The sequence below is a fragment of the Erythrolamprus reginae genome, chromosome 9 (assembly GCF_031021105.1).
Source record: "Erythrolamprus reginae isolate rEryReg1 chromosome 9, rEryReg1.hap1, whole genome shotgun sequence".
NCBI lineage: Eukaryota > Metazoa > Chordata > Lepidosauria > Squamata > Dipsadidae > Erythrolamprus > Erythrolamprus reginae.
This window is the reverse complement of record NC_091958.1, coordinates 57,736,664-57,748,192: the sequence shown is the minus strand read 5'-3', so window position 1 is coordinate 57,748,192 and position 11,529 is coordinate 57,736,664. Positions and strand designations below refer to the sequence as shown.

At 61.9% G+C, this 11,529-nt stretch overlaps 1 protein-coding gene across 4 annotated transcripts in view; it reads right to left on the bottom strand.

Moving 5' to 3' along the window:
* Nucleotides 1-4,400: 4,400 nt before the first annotated feature.
* Nucleotides 4,401-11,529, bottom strand: part of CLEC16A (C-type lectin domain containing 16A) — a 43,741-nt gene continuing 36,612 nt past the window's right edge. The window contains exons 22-24 of one of the 4 annotated variants that reach the window (XM_070761487.1): nucleotides 10,599-10,742; nucleotides 7,745-7,865; nucleotides 4,401-5,311 (exon numbers count right to left, since the gene is read on the bottom strand). In XM_070761487.1, coding sequence (XP_070617588.1) covers nucleotides 7,789-7,865; nucleotides 10,599-10,742 — 221 coding nt within the window. In that variant the 3' untranslated portion in view covers nucleotides 4,401-5,311; nucleotides 7,745-7,788. The remainder of the gene's footprint in view (nucleotides 5,312-7,744; nucleotides 7,866-10,598; nucleotides 10,743-11,529) is intronic. The other 3 variants (XM_070761484.1, XM_070761485.1, XM_070761486.1) reach the window with 3 other exon arrangements.

The following is an 11,529-nucleotide window of genomic DNA, read 5'->3' as shown; positions in this document are numbered from 1 at the left end:
CCTCCTGGAGTGGGTGCGGAGGGGACAGGATCGGAGCATTTAAATGCGTGAAAGGGTTAAATGAGGTTCAGGAGGGAAGCGTTTTTCATAGGAAAGCGAAGCCAAGGACAAGGGGGCACAATCTGAGGTGAGTTGGGGGAAAGATCAGAAGCAACGGGAGGAAATATGATTTGACTGAAAGAGTAGTAGAGGCTTGGAACAAACTTGAACCTATAATTACAACACAGGAGGGTAGTGTTTTTAATAGGAAAATGAACCCAAGGACAAGGGGACACAATCTGAGGTCAGTTGGGAGAGAGATCAAAAGCAACACGAGAAAGTATTATTTGACTGAAAGAGTAGTAGGTGCTTGGAACAAACTTCCAGCAGACGTGGTTGGAAAAATCCCCAGGAAATGAATTAAAAACTTGCCTGGGATAAACATAGATCCATCCTAGGATAAAATACAGGAAATAGTATAAGGGCAGCAGACGAGATGGACCAGGGGGTCTTTTTCTGCCGTCAATTTTCTATGTTTCTCCGTTTCTCTCACTTGCTTAACAACCCACCTAAAGAAGTCCAGCACACTCACACATGCCCTCCATGGGGGTCCCCATGTTGCTTGGCCGTGGCATGCAGGGCCCGCCTGGATCCCCTGCAGGAGTGGCTGCCCCCCCGCCCCTCCCTCCCCCTGGCAGCGCCTCCTCCGTTGCCCAAGAGCCCTTCAGCTGAAGGAGGGCCAGCCCAGCTTGGCACCAGCCGCCCGCTCGGGGTGTGTCTTGCCCGGGGACAGAACGTGCCTCTTGCTTCTTACCCAGAAAGAGTTCAGGCTTCCAGAGAAGCTGCGGGGATAATTAAGCAGGAAGGCAGATCACGCGGAAGAGCTGCAGGCCGTGTTCACACAAGCGTTGCCCAACCAGGGTTTCTCAGGCAGCGCCTGCCTGGCTCCTCCCGACACCTGGAGCCACACTGGCCCCCTCCCCCTTCTGCAGGAGCCCCAGAGACCCCCGGCAGGGGCAGGGAAGGCAGGCCACCAGGAAAGGCCCAAGGGCGCCCCCCCCTGCTGGCCCTCCATGCTGCTGGAGTCCGGGGCAGGAAGAGGCAGGTCGGAGCTCGCTGGGTTTTTCTCAGCATCTCACCGGGGCCACTTCGTCGGGTTTGCCTGTGTTGCTAAGGAAAAAGTCGGCACCAAAATGCGCATATACCCTAAATCAGTGCTTCCCAACCTTGGCAACTGAAGATATCTGGACTTCAACTCCCAGGATTCATTTGCTGGCTGGGGAATTCTGGGAGTTGAAGTCCAGATATCTTCAAGTGGCCAAGGTTGGGAAACACTGCCCGAAATGGACTTCTTCATTGGACATTTTTGTTTCCAGGGTTGTCGAGTGTACGTGCTTCACGCAAACCATTTCACAGATGCAAAGCGTGGTTTTCAGGAACAGAGCAAAACGTGGCCAAGGGAATCCCCCCCCCCCCCCGAGCTTTGCTGTTGGCTCAAAAGCAGTGGAATTAGCTGTGTCTCATTTAATCCAGGCCCATTTGCCCCTGAGCTCCAGTGAAGAGACCTGTATTTTAATGGGCGTTTCTGTGTCAAAATGAGCCCTGGGTTAAACTGTCTGAATGCTGGAAGGCTTGCAGGTCAAGGTCAAGGCTGTGGGCTTTTCAAACAGGGGAAGGGGAAAGTGAAAGAGGCTGCTGTGGAAACTCTGGTCATTTGATCTGGGCCAGAACTGACCGGCTGAGCCCATGTGCTGTCAGGAGCCCAGAAGGGTCAGGGCAGGGTGGGGGGAGCGAGCTCTGGGCTGAGCTCTCAGCACTGACCACAGAGGAAGACGTTTAGGGGGTCTTCTGCCAGGGAATGGGAGAATCTGCCCCCCCCAGGGAAGGGACCGACATTTCCAGCCAGGGGAGGGGTGGCACGAATGAGGGCAGCCCCGATGCCAGTCCGGCCTCTCTGATGCCCCCTGGCGTGACTTTGCCCCCTTTGGACCAGACCCTGAGGACTTTGAGCTTCAGTTCAAGCAAGTTTGTGATTTGTTTATTTATGAATGGAATGTGTGGGCTGCCCCCTCCCGAAGGACTTCCATGTTTAGGCCGTGCTGCCCTCCGCCGGCCCAAGCCTCCTCCAGCCACTCCACTCAGCCGGACTGTTGTGCCAGCCGAACGTCCACAGGGAACCGCCAAAGAAGTGCTCCGAAAGGGCCCCCCCTGGAGCCCCCTCCTGGGAAAATGTGCCCCCCGGGTATCCCTTTGGGGGGGCTTTTCCAAGCCCTGCTGAGGAGGGGCATCCTTGGCGGCCCCTGCCCCGCACAGACCTTCCCCCCAGGGAGTCAGAGGAGGGGCCGGGGTCTTTGCATTGCCACCTGGGGGGCTAGGGGGGATCCAGCGTCCCGGCTACTCCGGGTCCCCTCGGGACTTTGGGGGCAGCAAGGAAAGCTTTCTGCCTACCTACAGACCCCCCCTCCATCTCCTTTAGCCGGCTGGACTCTTGGCCCAAATAAAGCCCTTGTCCAGCCCTGGCTCTACTGCCACCTCCCTGCCCCCCCAGAGCGTGTGGGGATTTCTCCGTGGCCTTATTTGGAGAACTTCCCTCTTGTGGGGAAAGCCATAAAATTGCTGCGCGTTGGAGATACCGTCAGAGTCGGCAAAGGACCCGTCGGCCTTTGGGAACAGGACATTCGGTGCTGGAGGAGCAGCCCTGGCGCAAGAGGAGGCGAGGGAGCCCCCCCCTTGAAGGAGCCCCCCCAGCTTCCTCCTTCCTTCCCCTTGGGTCCCTCCACGGAAGGCAAAGCCCGAATAAAAGAGGGCAGAGCTCCCACACTTGGGGCACGGGCTGTAAAATTCACTCAGGCAACCTTCCTAGGGCCAGGTTTTCCCAGCCGGGGACGATGGGCTCTGGGGTGCTCCAGGGTTGCTGCCCTCCAGCTACTCGCCCTGGCACAAGAATCACCCTGCGTGGGGGGCAGGGTCCTCCTCGGGACAAGGCGAAGTAAGCCGAAAGAGCCAGGAGGGGCCCAATTCTCGGGGGTCATGGAGGGCCATCAGTCAGCCCCCCCCCTCGCAAGGGCCCTGTGTGCCTCACTTCACTCACCCAGGAAGCCACAAAGCTCCAGACGGGCAACAAGAATGCTGCTGAGCCCCTTGACCTCTCTTTCTCACCTCATTCGCCCTCTTGGTGGGGCTGGGCACTTAGTGAAGGAGTGACCCAGAGATCCTGGGGGGGGGGGGGCTTTGGGCCAGCTTGCTCACGTAACCCCCCCCCCAATATTTGGGAGGAGGGGTTACACCTTCTGTAGAACAAACCCTCCCCCCTGCGAGAAGCCTGTGCACGGGGGCTGTTTGGGCGGCCTTTGGCCTTTGGCTTTCCATCCGCTGGCCGCAGGGGCAGCCTGGAGGGTCAGTTTGGAGGGGAGGGTCACCTGGCTTCGGAGGCTCCCCCCACCGGCACACCTGCAGAGGCAGCTCCAAAGGGGGGATGGGGGTTCTGACTCAGCCGGGACCAGGACAGGGGCTGGATTCCAGCCGTGACTCACAAGAGACGATCGATCGTGGCGGTTTCAGAGAAATGCAACTGGCCACGTCATGCGGCAGAAGCTCTTCCCCTCTGGAGGGGGGGGGGCAGACTACAACTCCCACCGTCCTCAGCTGGGGTGGCCCAGCCCCCTCCCTATCAGAGGCGGAGAGCCAGAGACCCCCGGGGGGGTCAGCTAACCTCCAGCCCCCTGGAGCCTCACCCCTATCTGCTGCTGGGCCCCTCCCTCCCAGAATGCAGGGTGTGTGTGTGTGTGTATCATCCTGTAAACACAGCAACACCTCCCCCCCCCCCCCCCGTCTTTCTGCCTCAACAGGATCAGCTGCTTTCCTGGGAAGCCAAAGTCCCAAAGTCCAGATGATCTGGCAGCTCTTGAAAAAAACTCCCTTGTTTGGAGTCTCAGATTCTCAGAGACAATGGAGGACACAGGAGCCTCCTTTGCACCAGGACGGGGCCTCCTTCCCCAGGGGGTGAATCACAGCCAGGGTTGGGGAGGGGGGCAGCAAATTGGGAGGGTCACTGGAGGGAGGGGCCTTGGTTTGCTCAGCCCCTCCCCCTGCCAGCTGCAGCCCTGGTGGCTCCCCCAAAGCCCACAGGAAGGGGAAAGAGAAACCAAGCCCCCCCCCCTTCCTGGAGCTTAAACAGCTGCTGTGCCCCCCCCCAGAACAAAGTCCCTGAGCTTTTGCAGCAGCCACACAAGGACCCCAACCAGATACCACAACTCCCAGGCAGCTCCAGGTGATCGGGGGGGGGGAGGAGAAATCCCTCTCCCAGGGGGCAATAACAGAAGCCATCTGCCCCCCCCCATTCATTCCTCGGCTGTGGCTGGGTTCCTACTCCCCCCTCCCTCCCCACCCCCCCAAGGAAAAATGAGAGGATGGACAGGATCTGTAAGCTAAAATATTTTACATTCCTTGAAATCCTTTACACAAAACTCCTGCCCCCCCTTCGCCCACGCAGCCCTTCAGACCTATGCAAAATATACATATATAGATGTGTATGTCCCAAATTCTGTGTGGGTGAATCTCCAACCGTGACAGACGCGTGCAAACAGCTCCGGGTTCAAATCACGTTGCAGGGAATACAGACAAGTGGGGGGGCTGCGTGAGAAGGCGAGAGGCCGAGTCCAGGGGGTCAGCTCAGTCCAGGGGTCCCCCAGGGCCTGTCCTGCCCACTCCTCCAAGGGGAGGAAGGGCTGCTCCCACCAGGGGCAGGCTGAGGGTGTGGGCAGGGCCATCCATGGGGGGAATCCATCCCGGCCAGAGTCCAGGGTGAAGGTCCATCCCAAAGGAGCCGGCAGGGGGGAGGGGGGGGCTCTGCTGCCAAGGAAAGACCCCCCCGCCCCTTCCACGTGAGCCCCCACAGCCGCCACTTAGGACGTCTCCTCCGGTAAAGAAACGCTGGTTTATTGTTTCAGAGAACCACGCTGGGGGGGGGTGAGCAGGCGGCCTCTGACCGCCCACCCCCCCGGCTCTGGCCTGAGCAGCAGCTACGACTGCTGGGGGTCCGCGAAGGCCTCTGAGTCCGCCGGCAGGAACTGGGCCGAGCCCACCGCCAGGACCCTGTGGGCAGCCACGGGAGGCACCAGGGTGAGGGACTCCAGGCTCAGGCCCTCCGTGCTGTCCTTGGAGAGGAGGGAGATGGTCGGCTGCGCGGCCGGGGTCAGGCTGGGTGACCAGGCTGCCGTCTCTGCTTCTCCGCCTCTGGAGGGGCTCTGGCCAGGCTTCAGCGAGCGATCAGCTGCAGAGAAGTAGCCGGAGGAGGAGGAGGGCAGGGACTTCTCCGGGGCCACCAACTCACCTGTGGAAGAGGAGGAAAGGGCAGCGCTTGTCATGCGTGGAGGGAAGGCGGCCCCATCCGCTTCCCTCGCCCCACCCCGCCCAGAGGGTCTGCCTGGCACCACTGGGGCAACCCGGGATCGATGTTGGCTAACCGGGGCCGGACTCCCCCCCATCTCGCAGGGCCTGCCCTTCCTGGAGCCCCGGGAGCCCCCACCTTCCCCCCAGGCTGCTGCCCCACAAGGCTTGGACTCTGCCTGCCTTGCCAAGGGACCATTAATGGCCCTGACCCAGGTGACCCCTAGATGCCTCCCTCCGTGCCCGGCTTTAACATGGGGGTCCTCGTGGACACTTGCCTGGGCATCTGGACACAACTGCTCTGGGCCAGGGGCTCCTTCTGGATTTATCCCTGCCTCCAAGGCCCCCCTCCCCCAGCAACACCAACTCTTCCCCCCAAGAGCCCCCCAGGCTCAGCAGGACCCTTGCCTGGCCCTCCCACCGAGAAGGCGGGCTCTGCCCCCCCCCTCCGCAAGGCAGGGGGGATTTGGCTCTGGCAAACAGAGGAAGCAAACGGGAGAGGGGTCAAATCAAGGGGGGGGGAACAGCAGTGGGAGAAGGCCTGGAGAGACTCCTGGAAGCCCCCAACCCAGGAAGAGGGGCAGGGAGGGAAAGGACCCCGAGCTTCATTCACGGAGAGCATCTGCCCCAGAGACAAATTCCTCGTGTGCGCAATCACACTTGGGCAAGAGAGAATTCCTGTTCTGTTCTATTCCGGAGACAAGAGGAGTGGGGGGCTCGGCTTCCCCTCCCCTCCCTTGGCAGCCCCTGCTCAGCCGGCCTCCGCAGGTGGGGGAGGCGTTCCGGAATCCCCACTGGGGGCAGGGGGAGGCCCGGAGGCTGAGCCCAGGTCCACCTGGAGGGGGGTGAGGGTGGAGGGGCAGGGCACGGAAGGGCCCCTCTCAGCCCAGACCACCCTGCCTTCCGGGGGCTCCCTCTGCCAGGGGGGGGGGGCAGGCTGGCATTGGTGCTCTAGGGCAGTGATTTTCAACCTTTTTTGAGCCGCGGCACATTTTTTACATTTACGAAACCCTGGGGCACATTGAGCCGGGGGGGGGGGGGGGCGCGCTAAAAAAAGTTTGGAGAAAAAAATTCTCTCTCTCTCCCTTCCTTCCTCTTTCTCTCTCCCTCTTTCTTTTCCTTCCTTCCTCTCTTTTTTGCTCTTTCTCTCCCTCCTTACCTCCCTCTATGTCTTTTTCTCTCTCCTTCCCTCCCTCTTTCTTTCTCTTACTTTCTTTCTCTCTTGCTTTCTTTCTCTTGTTCTCTTTCTCTCTCTCTTGCTTTCTTTCTCTCTCTCTTATTCTCTTTCTCGCTCACTCACTCTTTCTCTCTCTTGCTTGCTTTCTCTCTCTTGCTTTCTTTCTCTCTCTCTCTTGCTTTCGTTCTCTTTTTTTCTCTCTCTCTTGCTTTCTTTCTCTCTCTGAGCTTCGCGGCACACCTGACCATGTCTCGCGGCACACTAGTGTGCCATGGCACACTGGTTGAAAAACACTGCTCTAGGGCACCTCCTGCCAGGGCGCAGGGCCCTCTCGGCTGTCCGGCCAGCACACCCGGCTGCTCACTTGTCAGCGAAGGCAATCCCCGTTTCACCAGGCCGGTTGATGGAGGGAATTGACCTGCAGAGCCTTTCCCATTGATGGACACCAGGCCTCCCAACTGCCCCCAGGGACCCCCAGGGAAAGACAGAGGACCCCACAGCTGCACAGCCACGGTTTCGGGTGCTGGGAAGAGGGCGGGCTGTGTCAGGCCCCGGGGAGAGCGGCTCAAGGCAGCTAGAGCAAGGCCCTCCTCTGGCACCGGCCTGCGGAACTGACCGAACGGCCCGGCCACACACCTGCCTTTTGACCAGGCCACTCGCCCCCCTCACTTGTGAACCCAGGAGCAGGCCAGGCACACGGCAAGAGCCGGCGGCAGAGAACAATCTCCTGGCTGTCTCCGGAAGAGCTGCCCCCCCGCCCTGAAACTGGGGAGCCTTTTGTCAGCTGGGGAGGGGAGGGAGGGGGCCAAGTGGGAGGGGGTGGGGGGGCCTCCACAAGGGAAATTGGGATTCCCGAGACGCACAGGTGGGAAGGAAGCAGGATGCACATAAAGGCCAAGCAGGCCACACACGCGGTGGAACGAGCGCACGCCCAGCGCCCGAGTTGGGGCTTGCAAGCGGGCGGCAGCCTCCCTCACACGCCAGCAGAACCCCCGGCCCCCTCAGGCCACGCGGGGAGGTTTCAGGGGGGGGAAGGGGGAGGGTCCGGCTTCCACGTGGCTCTCTTGGATCTTATGCCCCCCTGGCCCCCCCTAAGACCTTCTCTGCCCTTCTTTCTTTTGAGGAGGGCGGGGGGAGAAGGGGAGCAAGACCCCGGTGCGAGAGACGCGGGCACAAGAACACATCCACGGAGACACCTGCCTGGAAGGGCCTTGCCAGGACGGGGCCCACGGCTGCTGGACGGCCTAAACCCAGTGTCCACCGTGGCTGTCAGCCTCTGAAAGACTAAGCACTCGGCGGCGTCCTTTCCTGCCCGGCCTGACTAGAGGGAAGAACAGGGAGAGGTCAGAGGGAACCTTCCGCCACTGGAGTGGGGGGGGGGGGAGGAAACAGGAAGCAGCACAGATTATAGAGCGACAACAACACAACCACCACCACCCGGGCCCAGACCTCCGCGGGTCCTCGTCCTGCCTTGAGGTAGGGGCCCCAGACAAGGCCGGCCTCCCCACCCACAGAAGAAACAAGTGACCGGAGATTTTGGCAGCGGGGCCCCTCCTCCCACGACCACAATCAATGAGAGGGTGGAGACATGGGGGCCCCTCCCACCTGGCAGGCCTGACCCCTGTGCCCGGAGCTAGAGGCAGGGCTCCGTTTGTCCAGATCAGAGACGGGAAGCAGGACTGGGAGAGGGGGGGCCACACACGGGATTGGGCACGCTGGACGGACGGGGAAGTTAATTGGGGGGGGAGGGGCAGGCAAGAGAGGAAAAGGGGGGAGGGGATGCCCTGATGCCGCCTCCTCCTCCTCCAAGAGGCCCGAAGCTCTTCCCACCCGCATCCGCTCTGCCCCCTTTCAGGAGGTCCAGCTCACCAGACCTCTCAGCGACAACTCCTGTGTGTTACACAACCCAGCTGCAGTGGCTCTTTGCACAGGCCCAGGTGGGGCTGGGTGGGGGGGCAGGAGACCAGGGACCGGCACCCCTCCGCTGGGCCTTGGTGGGGGGCGAATTCCCCCCCTGTGAGGCTCCGAGGGGCAACCTGGCTACCTCCGCTCTCACCTGTTAAGCAGGTGTCTCCAGGCCACCCAATCCGTCCCGTAAGGGGGCCGTGCTCAGGCCTCGACTGACGTAGCAGGGGGACTTTGCCCCCCTCCCCCCCCACAGGTGCACACAGCCGTCCGGGCCTGGTGCCAGTGGGGCAGGAGAGGCCGGTGGGGAGAGGGAGGCAGCCTTTTTGGTGAAAATGGGAGCAGCGCCAGGGACTTTGCCGCCGTTCTCTCCCACGGCCCCTTTGGTGGGAGCGAAGGGCTTTGGGGGACGGACTTTGGTTCCGAGCGAAAGCACCAAAAATCCCCCTCCTGAGCTCTGCCGCCAACGGTCACAAATCAAAGGGACTTTCCTGGCTGCCCGAAGGGACGCTTCCTCTCACAGGCTGCTCGCGGTGGAGCCGGAGGAAAATCCTTGGGGGGGGGGAGAACCAACCAGAAGGAAAAGCCAAGCTGGGGGGAGTCTGCCAGCACCTCCGGGGCAGCCTCACGGTGGGCTGACTCCTCTGGACAGGCTGCCACAGAGTCCCCACTTCTAAGCCTCTTGTGCCCAAAGACCCCACGGAGGCAGAGGGGGGCTGCTGGGGGGGGGAGGCGTGTGGCCCCCCTGCCCTGTGGCTCTGAGTGCTGGAGGAGTCCAGTGCAATTCTGCTACAGCACCTGGGCAGGTAGCGAAGTCGCCCGTGGAGACGCAGGTGCGCCCGTGGCTCAGGTGCCGTAGCATAATTGTGCTGGACTCCGCCAGCACTCAGAGCCACATGGGGGGGGGGGGGGGCCGCACGCCACCGTTCCACCTTTGCAAGCAGGGCTTCCAATCCGCCCCCCAGCTGTGTGTCTGGGCCGAGTGACACGTGGGCAGAAGCGAAAGGCCGGCATTTGGGCCAAAGCAGGGCCGTGGAAAGGAGCCCGGTGAAGCCGTGGCCGGCCTCCCCCCTGATGGGACCCATTGCAGAGCGCGCTCCATGTCTGACCCAGAGGGAGACTTTGCCTTTCCTGGAAAGGGGCTGCAGAGCCTGGACCTCCACTCCCAGAATCCCCCCGCAAAGCCTGTGCTGTCTGGGGAGCTCTGGGCCTGGAAGTCCGGCCACCTTGGAGTGGCCAGGGTTGAGGAAGGACTGGCCTGTGACAGGCATCGCTGGGCGGGGGTCTGATTTTATGAGTCGAATCCCTTCTCTGGAGCCAGGCTGAAGGCCTCTGAGGCAGAGAGGGGGCAGATGTGGACGGGAGGGTTGAGGGCCATTTGCACAGGGGGTGGCTGGAGAATGAGGCTGGGGGAGAGGGGTTTTGGGAGGGACCCTGACACGGAGCCCGGCCTGCAGGCTCTGCCCCCTTCCCCAGCCTGAAACCCCCATCCAGGAAGCCCCCCGCTTGGTCTCAGAAGGACCCAATTTGGAAGGGGTCATTTTCACTCTCCCCCCTGCAGCTGGGACACATCCACACACAGACTGAGAGCCGGTCAGCAAAAACAGATGCACGAGAAAGGTTCACACAAATCACTTTGAAAGCTTTTCAAAAGCGGCATTCCGGCCGCCCTGTTCATCCCTGGGGGGAACCGGCCCTCCCCCCCATCCCTGCCCAAGAAGGCCGGAGGTGAATGGTGGCCTCCACACGGGGGCTTCACCCCACCCCACGGGGGCCGAGGCTGGAGGGCGGAGGGCAGACAATGGACGGGTGGGGGGTGAGACTGGTTCCTTTGAGAGGCTCAGGATGACCCCCCTGCTAGCCAGCCCAGGGGAGGGGGGGCAGCCCTGCGAGGGGGGGAGAGGCAGGAATCCAAAGCCATGTGGCCTTCAGTCACGTAGCCACGTATGTGGTCCAAGCTGCACAAAAACGCTTCAAAGGAAAAATAACTTGGCAGACCGCTCTAAGTGTGTGGTGTTTTCCAGGAGAGTTGCTTGACCAATGGCAGTGTTTGGACAACTGGGCGTTAAAACTTACTCCGGTGCGGTTCAGGCGGAGGTCATGACCCGCCTGCTGCCCCCCCGAGAGTCGCCTGGCTGAGCGCAGGTACCTGAGGGGCTCTGTGCCACGGAGGGGCTGGAGGTGGAGCTGGCCACGGCCGAGTCACAGCCCCCGGTGCTCCTGCTGGTGGACGGGGAGAGCGAGGAAGAGGAGGAAGGGAGGGGCTGGTCCAGGCACTGGGCCACGGCAAAACCTGCAAGAGAAGAGGGAGGCCCAGCTCACACCACACAACCGCCCAGGGCAGGGGAGGGCAGCGCAGGGGGGGGGGCAGGGGGGCAGGCAATGTGGGGGAGGGGCCACTCTGAGGTAGGTCCTGCTGCTTCTGGGGGGTGCAAGTGCCACCAGCCAGGACTCCCGCATGATTGACCGGGGGGGGGGGTGTCACTCTGTCTCCGTCTTGCTCTCCTCCCTGGGCAGGTGCCAAGAGCTGCTGCCCTCTCCACGCAACCCCCTCCGCGGCCGATCCAAGCCCCCTGTGAGGTCACGGAATGAGCTTCCTGCACCCGGAGTCCCCCTGCGGCCCTTCTGGGGGGAGGGAGGAGGAGGCCAGGGAAGCCCCCGTCCCCTGATGGGGCCCTAACCCCCTTTCCCTGCAAACTGGGCAGAAGGCGGCCTGGGACCGAATGCTGCAGGAACTGCTCCTTGCGCCCCTGCTCTGACCGCTCAGAGACCCCTCGAGGTCAGGACCAGCTGCCCCCCCCCGCCAAGGAGCAGAGGGGAGGGGCCCTGTGCAAGGTGAAGGGGAGAGAGAGGCCCCTTCCTCCCACGTGAGCCCTCCGAGGCCTTGCTCTGCCCCACGTCCGTCTGCTGGACACTCCCATGGGCCCTGCCTGAACTATCGCTCGGGACACCAGGCAATGCGAGGCCAAAGCCTGCCGGTTTCCCCAGCATGGCAACCTTTATAAAACACAAACAAGGTACACAACAACAACCACAGAACCAAGGAGCCCAGAGGGGCGGGACGGAACAAATGACATCAA